This window comes from Elgaria multicarinata, chromosome 1, assembly GCF_023053635.1.
Source record: "Elgaria multicarinata webbii isolate HBS135686 ecotype San Diego chromosome 1, rElgMul1.1.pri, whole genome shotgun sequence".
NCBI classification, from domain to species: Eukaryota; Metazoa; Chordata; class Lepidosauria; order Squamata; family Anguidae; genus Elgaria; species Elgaria multicarinata.
This window is the reverse complement of record NC_086171.1, coordinates 191,744,516-191,764,163: the sequence shown is the minus strand read 5'-3', so window position 1 is coordinate 191,764,163 and position 19,648 is coordinate 191,744,516. Positions and strand designations below refer to the sequence as shown.

Here is a 19,648-nt window from a genome sequence, read left to right as displayed (position 1 = left end):
TTGTTGCCTTCCTCTTAAACTCCTCTAGTGTGTCTGCATCCTTCTTGAAGTGTGGCAACTGGACGCAGTATTCAAGATGAGGCCTAACCAGTGGCATATAGAGGGGAACCAGTACCTTGTGTGATTTGGAAGCTATACTTCTATTAATGCAGCGCAAAATAGCATTTGCTTTTTTTGCAGCCACATCACACTGTTGGCTCATATTCAGCTTGTGATCTACAACAATTCCAAGATCCTTCTCGCTTGTAGTATTGCTGAGCCAAGTATCCCCCATCTTGTAACTGTGCATTTGGTTTCTTTTTTGTAGGTGTAGAACTTCGCATTATCCCTATTAAATTTCATTCTGTTGTTTTCAGCCCAGCACTCTACCCTATCAAGATCACTATGAAGTTTGCTTCTGTCTTCCAGGGTATTAGCTATCCCACCCAATTTTGTGTCATCTGCAAATTTGATAAGCATTCTGCTGTCAACTGCTATTATAACAAGTCCTGGTGAAGTGTTACAAATATTACTTTAAGGGTTTCTTTTGCTTTCCGGTTTATGATGATACAGCCGTGTCTAGAATTCTGCCAAGTGTAAGAGTGGATGTTTTCACTTCCCCTGGCAATGATGTCTGCTTTTAGGTCTAGTGTCAGCTGTATATGTGGAGTTCCTTTGGCCCTGGTGCTAGATTCAGTAACTGATCAGATCATCAAGATTTCCTATCATGGACTCCAAAACAAGTTCAGCAATGTTATTTGTGTAGCCTCAAGCTTTAAATGACACTGAAGCTACCGTCTCTAAATACGATACACTCGTTCTCTCTCTCTCTCTCTCTCTTTTTTTAAAAAATCTCCTTCCAATAACCTTCTTATCCATGGAAGTTGTAGAGCTAGATTGGAAAATAGCTGTGTCCTCTGGCCTTACTCATCCAATCAAGTTCACCGTGCAGGAAAAGTGGGGGGGAATAACAGGGTTGCTGCTGTAGAGGCCTTAATCACTTTGGCTGGTTGAGAAAAGGCCAATAAGAAGCTGATTTATTTTCCAGCCGCTGGTTTTGCTGAGCCAATGATGCTGTGATAATTAAAAATGAATACTTAAGGGAGGTGCGATGTCAGGACAGGAGAACGATAAATACTGGCTGTTATTGGCCTAATTTGTTTATGGTTTGTCCTGAAGAAAAGATTCCTGCGAATATGTTTGTTCAGCACTGGGACTTTTCCTTAGTCTAGAATTGGGCACTGTCATACATGTGTTGGTAAAATACATGCATTTCCTAATTGGAGCAGGCAGCTAAGATCATACAATACCAGGCCTTAGTCCAGCCTTCCCCAACCTGGTGCCCTCCAGCTATGTTGGGACCACAACTCTCATAATTCCCACTTCAAATTCTGGGAGTTGCAGTTTCAACACATCTGGAGGGCACCAGGTTGGGGAAGGCTGCCTTAGTCATTTCCACAGGCTTCCTGTGGTTTTTTCGACACACTTCAAGATGCTGGTTATCATGTATAAAGCCTTTAATGGAATGGCCCTAGCAATCATTCAGGAGCCTCACTCCAGGCACCAGACTTTGCCCTTTAAATTAACGGTTGTAAAAATTGGAAATACAACCACGGCCCCATTCCATTCCCTCCCAGGCCCTATTGTTCACCCTGCCCCTGCACCTACTGACTTGAACATCTCAAGACATGCCCACTACAGTATTTGAGGGAGGGGTAGATGATGGGATGTGGAAGACAAAGTGGGATTAACCATGGCTACCTTTTCCTTCCATTTCAACAGGAGACAATAACGGACAATATTTGCTATCCAAAGTAGGAGGTGGTAACCTGATGTGAGCAAGGAATAACGCTGGGAAGGATAACTTCTTGCTTGTAGGCCAAATCCAGCCCACCAGGCTTCCCCCCTCAGAGAAGGGAGAGGGGGTGGGGAGCAACTGAGGTGCGGCCTGAGGAGGCTTCACTCCTCCCTCGCATTCCCCAGTCAAAGTGCTAGCAAAAACATGTGGCCCCTTATGCACTTGTCTGGAACCAATTAGGCCCTTGGGAGAAAGAGGTTCCCCCCTCCCCCTTCCACAGAGCATTGTAGGGACCTCAGAGGTCATCGAGTCCAACCCCCTGCCACTGCAGGAAATTCACTACTGCAGCATAGTTGGCCATCCAGCCTCTGCTTAAAAACCTCTAATGAAGGGAGAGTCCACCATCTTCTCAGTCTGTCTCACTGCCAAACAGCTCCAACATGAGAGAATATGGCCCTGGGAAGATTATGAATGCAGCCCTCAATAGTAAAAAGGTTCCTCATGCCCCCATGCAAAACATATGGCCTACCACTGTGTTGTGACTTCTTTCTCAAAGGTCCAGCCAAAGATATGGACTGCTAATAATATTATGGACGTTACATGGAAGTTCTACCTTCCCCTTACTTTTTTAACTTGCCCAGTACTGCTGCTGATTTCTCTGGGTGTTGAATTCAAGTATGTATGGCTAATGCTTGGAAGGCTAAGGCACTTCTAGACATCTCTGGGAAGACAGTGATCTGTCTGCTGATACAGAAGATGTGAGAGAGGTCTTACCACAGCCCATTCTCTTTCCATCTTTCACAGGACATTTAGTTAACGCCAGCACAGACCTGATGAAATTAGACCACGAAGAGGAGCCACAGCTAACAGAGCCATACCTTTCCAAACAGAAGAAACTCATGGTGAGAAACTCATAGCGGCACTTGTTATGGTTGGGGAGAGAATGAGGATTGACCTCCCACAATGTGGCTTTATCAAGACCCCCAATGCCCCAGAGGATTTGGCTGGATATTGATACCAGGGATGGTGATAGGTCTTCAGTGGAAACAGTTGTGCTGGACCTGAGCGCTACAGAGGACAAGGTTTTCCAAAGAGAGACCCATCAGCTGCTCTGGTCCTGCCTCTGTGACTATGCCCATTGTCTGCCATTTTGCAGCCCTGGCACTGTGTCCTTCCTACTCCTAATAAGTTCATCCAGTCTGCCCTGTAGGAAGGACTGGTGTAGCAGGGGAAGGAGCTCCCTGGAAATGCCTGGGGTAGGATGAAATTAAGCATTTTGCTTTATTTATGGTATGTGTAATACAATTAAGAACTACAGTAGAATTAATGCAATCAGGTAATTAACACAAGTAATTAACAGAATTAAGTAATTAATTGTACGTAGCCCCAGATTGGTTTTTCCTATTGGTCAATAGCCTTTGATAGAAAAAATGTCAGTGGTGTCCCCCCTCCCAAGTCCTAGAGAAAATCTATCTTGGTTGGTCTTTTAGGAACTAAGCTGAACTAGGTAGAGTGACCCAATGCAAAGCTGTCCAGGACCACCTGTACTATTAACAGTTGTGACAAAAAAAGGAGGCTTGGTAGGTGCAGCTTGGCATGCAGAAGTGGGGAAAGCACACCTGCTGAACTATTACAAGGTACAGGAGTCTTATCCTCTACTGCATCTGGTTATCCTACATCTAGGATGAATCTCCTTGGTAAAGCTTGGGAGTGATTTTTTTTAATCCATACATTTCTGAATATCTTGTCTGCTGAACATTTCCCATTGCAGAATAACCAAAATAATGATAAGTCATTTGTGTTAAGAACAATACACACACACACACACACACACACACCATTCTAATTGTTGGTTTGAAGCTCTTTTGCAGAATCCACAACCTTCTCCTTTGATTTGGATATAAAGCTTTCATTGCTTTTGTTTAGGCCAAGATCCTGGAGCATGATAATGTCAACTACTTGAAGAAAATCCTGGGTGAGCTGGGAATGGTGCTAGATCAGATTGAGGCTGAACTGGAGAAGAGAAAAATTGAATATCAAGGTATGAATCATACTGATGTGAAAATTATTTTCTAGGTCTGCTCAGGAAGGCTGCCAAAGAGCAAACCTTGTACAGAGTAGTCCATAGTCTTTAAATATAGGCCTATGTTTAGGCAAATATCATTCCAGATTCTTTCTCAGGGGGCAATACCAATACCTTCAAATGCTCCCAAGAACCAAGAGTGGATACAGCCACTGCAACTTTCATCCTGTTCTTCCATTGCCTCCCCTCCATAGACCTCATTGAGGATTTGCACTACTATTTATTATTCTGTGCTGTCTACATTGTAACTAATGTATGAATGTACCGGGGCCTCGCTGCCACTACCTATCACCTCCTCTTTGCCGGCGCAATTGCCAGCTTCTGCACAAGATCACCAGCTTCTACACGTGATCTTGTGGGGAAGCCGGCGAAGAGGAGGCAATCGATGGTGGTGGCGAAGAGGAGGCAATGGTGGCAGCGAGGCCCCAGTACATTCAGCCCTCCAATGCACTGGATGCTGGGAGTTGGAGGCTGCATGGGGGCCTACCAGCCTAGGTCTGTGCAAGAAAATGGTGGCTCCATCATAAAATGGCTCCGTGCTTCGGACTTCTGAGTCCAATGCCCGAGGCTTGCACAGCCCTACTAAATATGATGATGATTTACCAGAGCTACACCAAGCAGCATATAACACTTTGAAAGTGTTTTGTAAATGGTATATGGTATGTGTCATGGGCCCCAACAGTTGTCAATACCATTATAAACGTTTATAAAGCAGTAGTGTAGATCCTGCCTTAATGTATGCAAAAGTATTGCTTCCATCTGTTTGAAGATCAGCGGCTCCAACAGAATACTTACAGCTCACTTTTGCCTTACAAAGTCCTGCATCTAAATCCTGATAGCTGGAAAATAGAAGCAGCCATCTCAAGGACAGTAAAGTTGCATTAAGTGAGCACATTTTATTTTTACCTAACAAAAATCTTTGAAGTATCTGCCCCAATTTCAAGTCCACGTTCCCTTTGATCTACTCAGCAGGCAGTCACTGTGTTTCAACATCTTTGAGTGCCCAGCTGTGTCCTAGGTTTGACTGTGTATATGTGCTAAAAAAATACCCTGGACACCTTTTATAAAGGGAGATATGGTGCGTCATCGCACAAGGGAAAATCGTGTTTGCTTACCGTCGCTTCTCCCCCTGCGCATTTGTCCATCATTACTTCCTCTTTTGAAAGAGGAAGCAAACAACCTGCACATGGCCCATTCAGTGGGCCATTTTGATCCCACCGCTTCTTCTGCACACAGCAGGAGATAGTGGCAACTTCCATCTTTAAAAATAAGTCAGACTTACTGGGGTGGGTTTTTTTGTCCCGCAAAGAAGGCTAGATGGGGTGGGAGGCGTGCAGGAGGCAGACAATGTTGTGAGAGGGACCCGCAAAAATTCGTAAGTGCCTAGTAATGAACGTGCAATAACACTCATCTGATGGAGCTCAGATTGACCAATAAGTATGCTTTTTAAGCCTCCTTCTATTGAGTACAGCTCATAAGGGTCTAGTGTTCTCATCAAGGGTCCTCTAACCATTTTGTACAGCTGTTCACGTCCTGCTTCATCCCATTATACTTAATGAACCAATTGAGAGTTCAGGTGCAGAGAGAAAGCAATTGTTTGAGTATTTCCTGTACATTTGAACAGTCCAAATAATGGGCTACGCTAACACTTACTACCACTACCAGATAGTTGGATCCAGGTCAAGTTCATCACACTTGAGTCTCATTGAAAAGTTACTTATGTCTAATTTAAATGCCATTGATTTCAGTGAGAGTGAAGTGCAACTGCTTTGGCCTGGATAGAATCATAGAATAGTAGAGTTGGAAGGGGCCTATAAGGCCATTGAGTCCAAACCCCTGTGCAATGCAGGAATCTACTTTAAAGCATCCCTGACAGATGGCTGTCCATCTGCCTCTTGAAAGCCTCTAGTGTAAGAGAGCCTACGACCTCCCTAGGTCATTGGTTCCATTGCTGTAGTGCTCTAACAGTCAGAAAGTTTTTCCTGATGTCCAGCTGGAATCTGGTTTCCTGTTACTTGAGCCCATTATTCCATGTCCTGCATTATGGGATGATCGAGAAGAGAACCTGGCCCTCCTCTGTGTGATAACCTTCAAGTATTTGAAGAGTGCCGTCATGTCTCCCCTCAGTCTCCGTCCAGGCTAAACATGCCCAGTTCTTTCAGTCTCTCCTCATAAGGATCCAGGCCAGTGATTTACTCAACTGGAGCTTATAATACCACTTATAATGTAAAGGGCCATGAGTGGTTATTTACACAGGGTGTAAACTAATGTGGTTATTCTAATTTACTCGTATGTTAGGATGCTTACACAATTCACCCATAAAAGTGATAGTAGTGGGGAGACAGAAAATACCTCAGGAAATTGGTACTTTTCAATGGTGGGATTTAGAGTGAACATCTCAAGACATGCTCACCATGGTGATATTAGGTTTGCCCCCAGAGTCCATTTGTTCAAGGAAAGATGAAAGACATTCTAATTTGGTCAAGCTTTTGGACACTCATGTAAAGCTTAGGTGTGATCTTAAGGAGTTTATTGCTGCTGTTTTATTGTATTGTGATTTTAAGGATGTTTATATTTTTACTTTATGATTGCTTTGGTATTTTGTGTTAGCCGTACTGTTTCCAAGAACTGCAAGGCAGACAGGACACAAAATATTGAATAAATAAATAAGCAGACGTACATATGTAGGGGGACACTTTTTGTGCTGTGTAGCCTCTGGGGCTGCAATGTGAAGTGGAAGACAAAGAAGAGCAGGGGAGAGACTTCTTAATCCTTCCACCTTGCACATTTTTTTCCTGCTGAAAATACCCCCAGCTGCTTTTACCCCAACTGGAGAAAAGAAGTGGGTAGTTCTACCCTTAAAGAATTTGCATCTGTATCTGAGCCAAATAAATCTCTGCTCACGCAGCAGGGAACTCTTTCCATTGGAAAGACATTTCCCAGAAGAGGCAGTGGCTATTCAAGATTATAAACATGACATTTCTAATAACTGCACCTGTCAATATATTCGAGGTTTGGCCTGCACAGCGGCTTTCTATAAGGCTTTGAAAATCATCTGGGCTTGTACAGCTTGAACCACTTCTATTCTCTCACAGTGATATGCTTGAAAAATTCCTAGCAGGCCTGGGCGAGCTATATACAAAGGTGCCAAGGTGACAGACATCACAGTAACAGGCAATGAGTGCAATATGCTCCAATGTAAGAGGCAGAGAAAGAAAGAGAGAATATAAATAATGTTTTCAAATGCTATTTTAGGGCACAACATTTTGTGCCCAAGAGAATGGATCACTTGCTCAGAATTCAACGTTATGAAGATTTGGCTTTATATTATTATACTTAGGAACTCTTCCTATAAATGCACGCAGGATTGTGTCTGGCTTTGCCGAAGCACAGAAAAGCTGCAATGTGTGTTTTTCCTGAGAAATGGGACTGCTTAGTGGGGGGGAGGGAGGGAGACACCAAGTTTGTGCTTGCAACAATATGCTTGAAATTACATGATCAATGCCTAACAAAATCTCAGAAGCTGATCTAAGTTTCCAGCCCTTTTGGGTTGCTGCAGATTTCCAGTGGAGAGGGTGGGATTTCATGCCCTGTCAAGCTCCTTCTACTGACTAGTATGATGGATTATGCAAAACATCAATAATTGCAAAATAAATCATGCAATATAAGAAACCATGCAAATTTGTATAATCTGTTCTACACAACTGTATGTGTGTGTGTGTCATACCTACCCCATGCTCATCCATTTTTCTTTAAAAAATGGCAAGACAGACACACACACACACTCAGAGCAAAAAACTCAGTTATGATTAGGGTGACCATACGAAAAGGAGAGCAGGGCTTCTGTATCTTTAACAAGTGCATAGAAAAGGGAATTTCAGCAGGTGTCATTTGTATGCATGCAGTATCTGGTGAAATTCCCTCTTCATCACAACAGTTAAAGCTCCAAGAGCTCTGCCCTCTTGATCAGGCCATGCAGAGGGAAAGGGAAGCCTTACCATATCTTTTTCTTCTTACTCTAGTGTCAGCTAAGACTGTTTTCACGAAAGGGCACTACATTAGTCTCAAGTGATACATTGATTCATTGGTAGATTAATGAATTTTAATTAAGTTTTAAAATCCTCCCCCTATCCCTCACAATTTATCAGTAGAGTTATGACTGAAGCATGGACTTTAGCGAAACATAAGGATTTGGTAGTATAGAGTTAGCAAAATACATAAATTGCCAAACCTGGGAATAGTGACCAAGTTACCATCATAGTCCTATTACTAGAGGACTATTTAATCAACCCTGGAAGCCAACTGTTAATCAAGTACACCATTTAATCAACCCAAAATGGAAGATGATTAAGGATCAACTTTGGGTTCTGTATCAGTTCCCAAGTTTTGAAATGAGATATGATTATTATTATTTTTAAAAAATGTTTCTATTGTGCCTTTGTTCTTCAGGACAGAAGTGTGAACTCTGGCTTTGCGGGTGTGTATTCACCCTGGCTGACATCTTGCTGGGAGCCACATTGCACCGCCTCAAGTTTCTAGGACTTTCTAAGAAATACTGGGAAGATGGCAGCAGACCCAACCTACAGAACTTCTTTGAAAGGATACAAAAACGCTTTGCCTTCAGGAAAGTTTTGGGAGACATACACACCACCCTCCTCTCGGCAGTGGTACCTAACGCCTTCAGGCTGGTGAAGCGGAAACCTCCATCCTTTTTCGGAGCCTCCTTCCTCATGGGATCTCTAGGAGGGATGGGGTATTTTGCCTATTGGTATCTAAAGAAAAAATACATCTAATGCTGGCTGTTCTGGTGTTTAGTTTGGTGTCTCTGTGCTGTGTGAAAACCATGATGAATCTTCAGTAACTGTAACGAAATTTGAAACCAATATGAATATACTGTTAATGTAACATTCCATAGTCTAGAAGTAGAAAACGTATACTGCAAGGAAGCGAATCAACGAAAATATTCAACTTGTACAATGCCTTTTTTTTAGGTTTAAGTATGATAAAATTGTGAACAGTGGGTATGTTTAATGCTTTACACAACCACTGTAGAGCAAAACTGCCCTCTAGCACAGGCAAACGCCATCAGGAGAGAGATGGCAACCCCAGCAACACAAAATTGAAAAGTGGGGTTCTCTTCTGTACCTTTACGTTTCTTCCAATGTTTGTTGGCCACATAGCACATTATTTCACGGGTGCAAATAGGAGAGACTTCTCTCCAAAGAGTTGTTGTGGTGTTGTGATGATGAGACAGGGGCTTTAAAAAAACAAACAGAATGGGCACAGTCAGTTAGACCACAGTAGTTTGTGAAGTTCTAGCTTATGGTGGAAATGAGTCATTTGTGTGTGTCTCTCTCTTTGTATCATTATTTCCATTGGATCAAGTATTTTTATTGACCTGCGCTTAGAATGTATCCACTTTCTACTTCAATTTTTTTAATTTTTTTAATTGTATCTTACAGCCAGCGGCCAATGGGGTTTTTTCTGATTGTAACCTTGATTTCACAGATGGATTTCTGTCTTACTGAGGTGTTTGCCTCAAGCTTCTTTCATGAATTTGCCAAGCATTTTTTCACCAATGGAGCCTTTCTGGACTCTTAACAACATGATTGTTTTCATGAGATTTAAGCCATTTCCAAAGGATTTCTTTTTGGTTTGTATTTGGGTCGTGGTCCCCTTCCTTGGGGAGTTTTTTCTTTTTTTCCCCCAATCACTTTCTCGCTGTGTATTTTTCTTAGAAACACTTTGCACAGAAAATCACGTTTCTCACTTTCTTGTGCCTTTTGCATGTTGGAAAGAGTAACGAACATCACTGCTACTCATGCTTTAAAAACTGAGAACCTAAATAAACCATATGGGAGGAGTAACGGCTTTATATTTCTAAATGTGTTTAGCATCAGTTGACTCATTTTCAAAAGTAAATTATGTGTTCACAAACCCACATGCCTTTTCTCACTTTAACACAGGGGTTGGCTGAGTCAACTAATAACAAAGACTGGGATGCATTTGAGTATGTGCAGAGTGCTTGTCTCTCATATGTTTGATAGTTGAGAGAGGAACTTAGCCAGGGATGAGATTCAGAGGCAGGTTGGGACCTAAGCACCTCTCATTCTAGAAGGTAACCACTTTAAATAAATAAGGCAACTACTATAAATAAGTAAAATAAACTTCCATTTTTGCTTCACATTTTAAAAATCCCAAAGCTGTTTACGACAAATTATAAAATGATACTTTAGTAGAAAAACAAAACAACATTTAGACAAGTTAATGGTTGGAAAAAGCCAGAGTAAACAAGTACGTTTTTTAATAATGGTCAAAAGCACATGACTGATGTATTGCAGAGGGAGGATGCCACCCCATTGCCATGTTGCTGCCAGGTAGGACTCTGCAGAATTTGGCACTGGCCTCCCCTGAAGATTGCAACGCTTTAACAAACCTATATAGGGCGAGACAATCTTTAAAGTTGTAGAGAAAATCTGAAATCCCAGATTACAAAATTGAATACCAGGGAGGGTCATTTGCCCCTGTGAATAAGACATGCAATTCTGGATCAAATAACTTACTGCCGCCTTCTCCAACCTGGTATCCTCCAGATGTGTTGGACTTCAACTCCCATAATTCCTGGCCATTGACCATGCTGGCTGGGAATTATTTATTTATTTATTACATTTTTTTACTGCCCAATAGCCGAAGCTCTCATGGAGTACCAGTCGAAAACCTATGGACAGCATCAATTTGAGAAAGGCTGATTTATTGAGTCATCCAGATTGCTTTCTGGGAATACCATGTTTTGCCTCAAAAAATAGAGACTTCACCAACATACTCTGCCAGGGCATAAGAATATGGTTTCTCCTCCAGAACTTCTCTAATATAGTAAATGTCTAACTGAAGACTGTAACATTATTCAAGCACCTCCTTGGTTGTTGCCATGGAGGGCAGAGTTATCTGTGGCTACTTGTAATTAGTCATGATGAGTATATGCTACTTCCAGCAACGGAGCTGTTGCTAGGCTACAACAGCAGGAGAAGCCTAATGCCATAATGTACTGCTGTGGGCTTTCCATAGGCATCTTTATTGATTTATGGCAGTGGTTCTCAACCTTCCTAATGCCGCGACCCTTTAATACAGTTCCTCATGTTGTGGTGACTCCCAACCATAAAATTATTTTCATTCTTCTCTACACGATCCATTGTCATGGGATGGTTTGCTAATGAAAATAATACATAACAATAGCTTTAATAACACAAAAGATGATACATGACGTAGTTCAGTCAATACAGTTTCCTAAGACCACTGGAAATATGTGTTTTCCGATGGTCTTAGGCAACTCCTGTGAAAGGGTCATTCGACCCCCAAAGGGGTCCCGACCCACAGGTTGAGAACCGCTGATTTATGGGATCCTGATTGACTTAGGTCCCAATTAATCCTGATTCATACCTGCCAAAGTGGAACATACCACAAATAGTTTGTGATTATACAAAGATGATATAGGGAGGCAGAAAAAATATACAAAGAAAGCTCATGTCTGTTCAGTTAACAAAGCAAATCTCTGTCACAGCTGATTGTTCCCTGGGGCCTTCACAAAGTATAGGACATTCTCAAAGGACCATCAAATTCTCCAGGCTGGTAGCACATGTATTTCCCCTTGGAGTGAGACCAAAGAGTGAAGGCAGCAGGGTGGATTTCATAAAACCCTGTTCTAGGGTGACCATATGAAAAGGAGGACAGGGCTCCTGTATCTTTAACAGTTGCATAGAAAAGGGAATTTCAGCAGGTGTCATTTCTACATATGGAGAATCTGGTGAAATCCCCTCTTCATCACAACAGTTAAAGCTGCAGGAGCTATACTGTAGCTATACTGTGACCAGATTTAAAAGAGGGTGGGGCACCTGCAGCTTTAACTGTTGTGATGAAGAGGAAATTTCACAAGGTTCTTCATATATACAAATGACACCTGCTGAAATTCCCTTTTCAATACAACTGTTAAAGATACAGGAGCCCTGTCCTCCTTTTCATATGGTCACCCTACCCTATTCAGACAACATGCTAACGAATGGTGGTTAAGCATTTTGAGCTAAACATTATGGCTTAGCGTGTTCTGTGAACCATTCCTAACCATAGTGTCTACATAGCCACGGTTTAAACATGCTCACTAACCATTTGCTGCAAAAGCATGGCTTAGCGTGTCGTCTGAACAGGCCCTAAGTCTCTCTCCCTAGCTCAGGCACAATCTCTACTCAAGAGAAGTGGGGACTTCTCTTTTGTTTCCCACAGGAGAGAACAACAACATCTTTATTTTAGAATGACAAGGTAACCAGGCAAAGGCTTAGCAGATCTACAATTGTTAATATATGGATCTGCACTTGCTTAGTACCAATTAAAGAATATGAGAAGTCTACTTAAAGCTGCCTATTATAGAGGCCAACCGTGGGTAACTGAAGTCTGCTCACTATCAGTGTGACCATATGGAAAGGAGGACAAGATTCCTGTATCTTTAACATTTGCATAGAAAAGGTAATTTCAGCAAGTGTTATTTGTATGCATGCAGAACCTGGTGAAATTCCCTCTTCATCACAACAGTTAAAGCTGCAGGAGCTATAGTAGAGTGACCAGATACAAAAGAGGGCAGGGCTCCTGCAGCATTAACTGTTGTGATAAAGAGGGAATTTCACCAGGTGCTGCATGCATACAAATGACACCTGCTGAAATTCCCTTTTCTACACAACTCTGTAGATACAGGAGCACTGTCCTCCTTTTCATATGGTCACCCTAGTCAAGAGTCTCTGCTAATTAAAACAAAAAACAGCACTGCATCTCTGTGACCCCCCTGGCTCCACTACCCCTCTGGTCTTTTGACTCAGGTGGCAAGATATCTTAGTCCAACCCTTCCTACCAGCAGGAATCTGTATTTCCTGGCATTGGCAATTGTTGCTAGCAGTGTGTTGCACGGCTTGTAAAGATCAAGTCTGGACTAAAGGATACACTACACCAATAGGCTTTTGGCCTAGTCACGTATAGAACACAAGCTGGATGTGGGGACCAGATTTAAAGGCTAAATGGCATGCATAGGCGAGAGGTAATGAGCCCTCCCCTCCCTTTTTGGCTTATTTTCCCTCAGTCTGTCCCACTTTTCTCTCAGCTGAGCTCTAGCCGTTATTTTAATCGCAGCAAAGGGCTGAGCTCTTCATCCCTACAAGGTGAGCAGAAGAACATGACAGTCTTATCTTTGGTCCATATTTTACTAAACACTTTCTTCGGCTTTAGATTCTGCCTTTGCCATTTTCCTCCAGCGTATATTTATGGGTACATGATATACTGGCCTTAAAACAGATTTTCTTTTATGAGTAAAATTGTTTACTTTGAATAATGAAAGATTAGTTTTGCTAACAGTTACACTGCTTGTGATGAAGGGTGCAATCCTATGCATGTTTAGACAGAAAAACTCCTACAAATCCCTGCATACCTCAGCCAGCATAGCTATTTCTTTCTAAACTTGCATAGGATTGTACCTTGACTGCATTTAAACCTCCTAAAAAATCAAACTGCTTCCTGCCCCCCCCTACAAAGTTAAATACCACAATATGTAAAGCTTAAGGCTATTCAATTAGCTCATTAAACATAAACTGCAGGGATTAGATTAAGGGCTGTAGCTCAGTGATAGAGCACGTGCTTTGCATGCAAACTTCCCAGATTCAATCCATGCCATTTTGAAGTAGAACAGGGAAGGACCCCCGTCTAAAATCCTAGGTAGCTGCTGTCCAACAGTGTAGACAATATAGAACTAGAAGGACCAATGGTATGGCTTGGTATAATAAAGTAGCTTCCTGTGACTGTAGGTGACTTTCATCCCCACCCCACCCCCAATATTGTGTATCTTTTTTCATTCTTCGCTCCAGCCTTTGTGCAAACTGCTGCAGCAGACCTTGCGTGATGCTCAGGATCATCCGAATTTGTGTCCTCTCCTTCATCTCCTAAATTCAACCCAGATCTGCTTATAAATTTCACCCAACAAAGGTTGCATTGGTAACATTATTACCTTCAGACAACCTCACTGGGGGTGACCATTGAATTTGATTCTCTGTGAACTTCCTGCCCTCCCTGGAAGATTGCCTGATTTACTGTCAAATCTTGAATGCCAGTTAGTTCCTAGTTTCCATATGGGCGAGATCTACACTGGTATATATAAGTCATTTTGTCAGTCGGTAAACGTAGTATGTTATACTGATTTAAAACGTTACCGTTTTCCTCTCCGGTAGGAATGCAGCACTCTGGGCTACACAACATATGTTGTAACATGTGTGTTTTTCAATTCCCGTCTGCTTATTGTTCCTCCCACTTCCTCTTTTCTTCCATTGTCCCTCCTCTGAGAGAACCATGAAGGGTGATGGTGGAAAGATTTCCCCTCTTTCCACACCTGGGAGCTTTTCCTAAGCAGGAAGTAGCCTCCAGGCAGGGTTAGGTGATTTACTTTACTCAAAAGTAAATCCCATTGATTTCAACTGCTAACATGACCTGCTGCCCCTTGGTCTGTGCTTGGAGGGGAGAGAAGAGGGGGCTGGAAAGTTTCCCCCTTTTTCTGTTCCCTTTTCCTAAGCACACACCAAGGAGCAGCATGTGATGTTAGCAGTTGAAACCAATGGGATTTACTTTTGAGCAAAGTAAATCCACTAACCCTGCCTGGAGTCTCCCTCCCTGCTAGCTTGCATCTTCAAGTTCATGAACTACAGGTGTGCTGGTTCCCTTACTCAAAAGTAAATCCCATTGATTTCAACTGCTAACATCGCATGCTGGCTTACCTTTGAGGAAAGCCCATTGAACAGAGAGAGTCTTACTTCTGAGTAAACACATATAGAACAATGCCCGTACATATGCAGATCATGGGAGAGGGGAGAGAAGTTGTGGCTGCAAAGAGGAACAGGAGGCAAGAAAGCTGAAACGCAAGAAAACGCCCCGAGGAAGGTGATTGGCTAAGGAAAAGAATATGAAAAAAGGAAGGTTTCTTACGATGCAATCCGCCACATAAGAGAAAATACAACCACTTCTACAGATAAGATCAGAAAATAAAACGACAAAGGGTAAGCGATACAACGTTACAAGGCAAGCGTCATGTGGCAAGATAAGACTCAATACACAATAAAAAACGTTTATAAGTGGTATATCCAGCTTAGTGTAGATCTCTTCTTGGAGGCTACTGAGAAGTTACATCCAGGCGGTCTTAGTTCTTCAGTCACATGTAGCCTCTAGAGCTCTTGTGTGATCAGATAAATGTGTATGGAAGGCAGTGAAGGTAATGTCAGTCTGGCTCTAAAATTATCAGCATTCCCACATGCATGTCCGCTGTCGCTGTATTTTGATATGCAGTAGATGGCATAAATGCAACAAGCAAGCAATTCCATTTCTCCCACCCCAAGCAAGACTGCCTGCCCTCCCCCATCCACTACATAAGGCAGGATGTTGCACAGGGGTGGGCAACTTGTGGCCCTCCAGATATTTAGCCCTATAACTCCCATCAGCCTAGTGGGAGCCTAGCCAGCATTGCTAGTGGTGATAGACAATGAGAGTTGTAGGCCAAAACATATGGATGGCCACAAGTTGCCCTCTCCTGCACCATGGGCACACTATAAAGGGGATAACATCCTCAATAAGAGAAACATCATTTTCACATGATAGAGACAGCCATTAATAGAGCGATCTTATATGTATTTACTCAGGAATATGCCTTGTTGAGTTGAATGGGGCTTATTCACAGGTAAGTGGGTATATGTACTCTGCTTTGGGAGAAAGTCCCCTTGGATTCAATGGGACTGAGCAAACATGCATCAGCTCAAGCTGGCAATCATATCATGTTACTTTTAATGAACAAAGGTGTTATAAAACTTGTCTGACTAGTTTGCAGATCAGGCTATAAGAAGCTATTAAGTGACATACCCAAAAGCTTACGAGGATTGTAAGGCTGAGCTAGGAATTGCAGCCAGATTTCTCTGCTGCTGTAACTGAACAATCCCATTCTTGTAATTCAAGAATCTGTTACAGACAACCATTCGCTGACATTTCAAATTCAGATTATTTAAAACCGATTAAGATGTGTAATTCTTTTATACTTGTTGTTCCATACTGATATTTCTTCTTTAAATAAATGAAGCTGAACTTAGCCTAACCACCAGCAAGCTACAATTATGCGTTAGAGCTGTGGATAGAAAGTAGGAGAAGCTTGAGAGTGACTATCTACATAAACTCAAACTACAAATAACCTTTGTACAGATTCAGGACACCGAGGAACAACAGGTGTTTCTTTGCAGAGATCCAGAAATAGAAGCTGCAAACACAAAATACAAATGGATAGGAGTCACACAGAATTTAATGTAGATCCCACTGTGCATATAGTCAGAAGCAAAGGTAGATGGACAGGAAACAACACCAGATGTTTAAGCTCAGTTTAAGAGGAGATTTAGAACATAGGTTTGCAGTAAGTTTTGGAAAATGGCAACACCAAAAAACCTCCCCCCCCCACACACACATTTTGCTAGCTTTACATGTGCAGAATCCAGATTTTATCTGCGTGGCTGGGGAGTGCTGTGCAGACCAGATTTCATGATGGTATCTTGAGATGCTTTTCCAAAACCAGGGACATTTATCCTCCTTCAAGATGTGCCACACCATGTAAACAGTAAAATACAATTTTGCACATGCAAACCCACTACAAGTTGCCCGTTTTTAGGATGGCTGGAACTAAGCAGGTGTGTGTGCATACACACACATACAATAATTCACTATATAGTCTGTGAACCAAAGACACATACACCTGAATTTTGTCTTTTTCTGCCACAGCACCAGACACTGTACTTCAAAAAGATCAGAAACACTTATTTCCTCCAACAAAGGAAACGTTCTTTCTCCTCGATTGTTGTTGTTTATTCGTTCAGTCACTTCCGACTCTTCGTGACTTCATGGGCCAGCCCATGCCAGAGCTTTCTGTCGGCAGTTGCTCCCCCTAGCTCCCCCAAGGTCAAGTCTGTCACCTCCAGAATATCATCCATCCATCTTGCCCTTGGTCAGCCCCTTTTCCTTTTGCCTTCCACTTTCCCTAGCATCAGCCTCTTCTCCAGGGTATCCTGTCTTCTCATTATGTGGCCAAAGTATTTCAGTTTTGCCTTTAATACCATTCCCTCAAGTGAGCAGTCTGGCTTTATTTCCTGGAGTATGGACTGGTTTGATCTTCTTGCAGTCCAAGGCATTCTCAGAATTTTCCTCCAACACCACAATTCAAAAGCATCTATCTTCCTTCGCTCAGCTTTCCTTATGGTCCAGCTCTCGCAGCCATAGGTTACTACGGGGAATACCATTGCTTTAACTATGCAGACCTTTGTTGTCTCCTCGATTACATATTTGTATTTCCAGTTACTGAAAAACTCCCATTATCTGAATGTAGGTTATTCCTGTTCCCTTATCTGCCAGGCTAAACATAGTCTTCAATGCAATTCCTAAGATATGTGAACTAAAGTTCATGGAAGGGCTCCGCCCCCTAAAAAGCCCATCCGGAGGGTTAGGGACCCTCCTGATCAGCATGGGATAGGGTGTGGGGGAATGTTTAGGGAAAGGAGGATTAGACTTAATTTTGAGTGATTCCCCCCATCGCATATTGTTCAGGAGGCCTCCAGAGAGGGTTTCCTGTAGAGGAGGGGGATCAGGGGATAAGAGGGGATGGGAACTTCCTTACATTAATTTATCTTGGGATCCAAGCCATCATTCTTATGTATCAGTCTGCTTTTGTCAACAGTTCTCCCATAAACTCCCAATTTGAATTGTCACAACATTTTAGATATTCTGCCCTCCAGCCATTTGAAATGTAAGTTTGTTTATATATAGTTTTTAAGATTCTTCATCGTTTCAGCATGTTGATCGCTAGGAGATTCTTTGGAGTCATGCCTTCTCTGCTTGTGACCCCACAACTTAACATGAAGGGAACACTGCATTGAAGGAAGAACTAAACAGCATGTTCTCCTGAGCATTCCCAGTTTAGAGAGCCATTCCGCCCCTTATGCATTCCAGACACGCCTGTTCTAGTTTGCCGGCAGCCTTCTGATTTTCAGAGGAATAATGAGATGTTCTGCTGCCAGCATGAGCAATGCTAACTCTTTATTTTGCCAGGATACAATACAAAAGCAGACAGTACAATACACACAATCCAAAATACACAGCCAGAAACTTCCTCCAAAAGAGCACAGAAGCAGATTTCTGTCCCAACAAAGTTCAGCTGTGCAGCTATGACACTAGTGTGCTTCATATGAAATCAGTATGTCCAATAAGGTAGGACAAGTAAGCAGGCACGCCACCGGCCCTGCTGAAGACCTTAACTGTCTCCACCACCAGCCGTTCCAAGAGGCTGTACTGAGGGAGGTATGTGGGGAGACGGGGGACCAAGAACTTTTCTACATGAGTCTTTTAATCAGTGTATCTACTTTTGGTTTCGTTGCAGAATTGAGATCTAAGCTCTACACAGTGCTTTTCCTTTCCTGCCTTTCTGCTACATAACCATTAAGTGGTGTTGTGCTACAGTGCAATAGCACAACTACACAAGTAGTTCTTTCGCTTTCAGACATAATACCCCATTTTCCCTGCTCTAAAGCAAAAGAGGGGAAAGCCTTCCAAAAAAACAGAAGCAAAACTGGAGGATCACAATGTTGTCTAAAGAACCTGTAAACTAGAGCTATGCACGGTCCCCCCTGATTCGCCTTGGAGGCCACTTCAGAGTCCCCGAAACAGCCCTGATTTAACTGGGGTGCTTCTATGGTTGCCCGCTTTGCCTCAGTGTTGAAGCCGAGGTGAGATTCGGGGGGCCCAAGGCAACTCGGCCTTGCAAGTCCCTGGGTACTAGCAGTGCCGCCGGCACCCAGGAAAGCCGGTAGCAAGGCTGGCCATGAGTCCATTGGACTCACCTCCCTCTCCCTGCTGCCATCACTGCATTGCTCCTGCTGCTGTTTAGTACCTGCTGTTTAGTACCTTTAGTACACAAACTACGGTGGCCATAGAAGTACTAATCAGAGCCCCGCAATATCTTGAAATCACGCCCTGGTTCTCAGGAGCGCCTCATTTCTTGGTCGTGGCGGGTGATGTGGTGGCAGCAGGTGAGCAGGGAGAGGGAGGTGAGTCCAAAGGACTCATGGCCAGCCTTGCACCAGCTTTCCCAGGACAGCGGGAGGGAGGACCCAGTGCCACTCCAAAGTGGCCCAAGGCACCCTGAAACTTCTATGCCGATCGGCTTCAGGGCACCTCGGGCTGACCCAGAACCGACTTGGAACCAAGGCAAGGTGGTCTGAATCAGCCCACCTCACCTTGTTTTTGGGAACCGAGGCAGTGCACAGCCCTACTGTAAACTACTATGAGTAAGGAATCATGAGTGCCTTGTGTAGCAAAGCTTCAAGCCATTCCAACTTGCTGGAAGACAACTCAATTTTTTTCTTCTTCCCTCCCCGTTCCCTTTTCTGTCATGTCTTTTTAGATTGTAAGTCTGCTGGCAGGGATTGCCTTATTTTTCCGATTGAATGTAAGCCACTCCAGGAGCCTTCTTCACTGTGCTTTAAATAAATATACAAAGCACAGTTGCTAAAACACACTCATCCAGCACAACCACCACAACCACACAGTATAGACCAGTTAAGGTGCTGCCTATAGATAACACAAGCAGTCTCCTGTCATGTCATTTCATTTCACCTTATCCATCAGACTATAAGAACATACATAGAGTTGTGCTGGATCAGCCTATCTAGTCCAGCATTCTGTTTACACCG

At 42.9% G+C, this 19,648-nt stretch overlaps 1 protein-coding gene across 1 annotated transcript in view; it reads left to right on the top strand.

Moving 5' to 3' along the window:
* The window catches only part of GDAP1L1 (ganglioside induced differentiation associated protein 1 like 1), a 43,163-nt gene extending 34,026 nt beyond the window's left edge, over positions 1-9,137 (top strand). Inside the window, exons 4-6 of the mRNA XM_063120324.1 lie at positions 2,582-2,679; positions 3,704-3,818; positions 8,310-9,137. Coding sequence (XP_062976394.1) covers positions 2,582-2,679; positions 3,704-3,818; positions 8,310-8,653 — 557 coding nt within the window. The 3' untranslated portion in view covers positions 8,654-9,137. The remainder of the gene's footprint in view (positions 1-2,581; positions 2,680-3,703; positions 3,819-8,309) is intronic.
* The last annotated feature ends 10,511 nt before the right edge of the window (positions 9,138-19,648 follow it).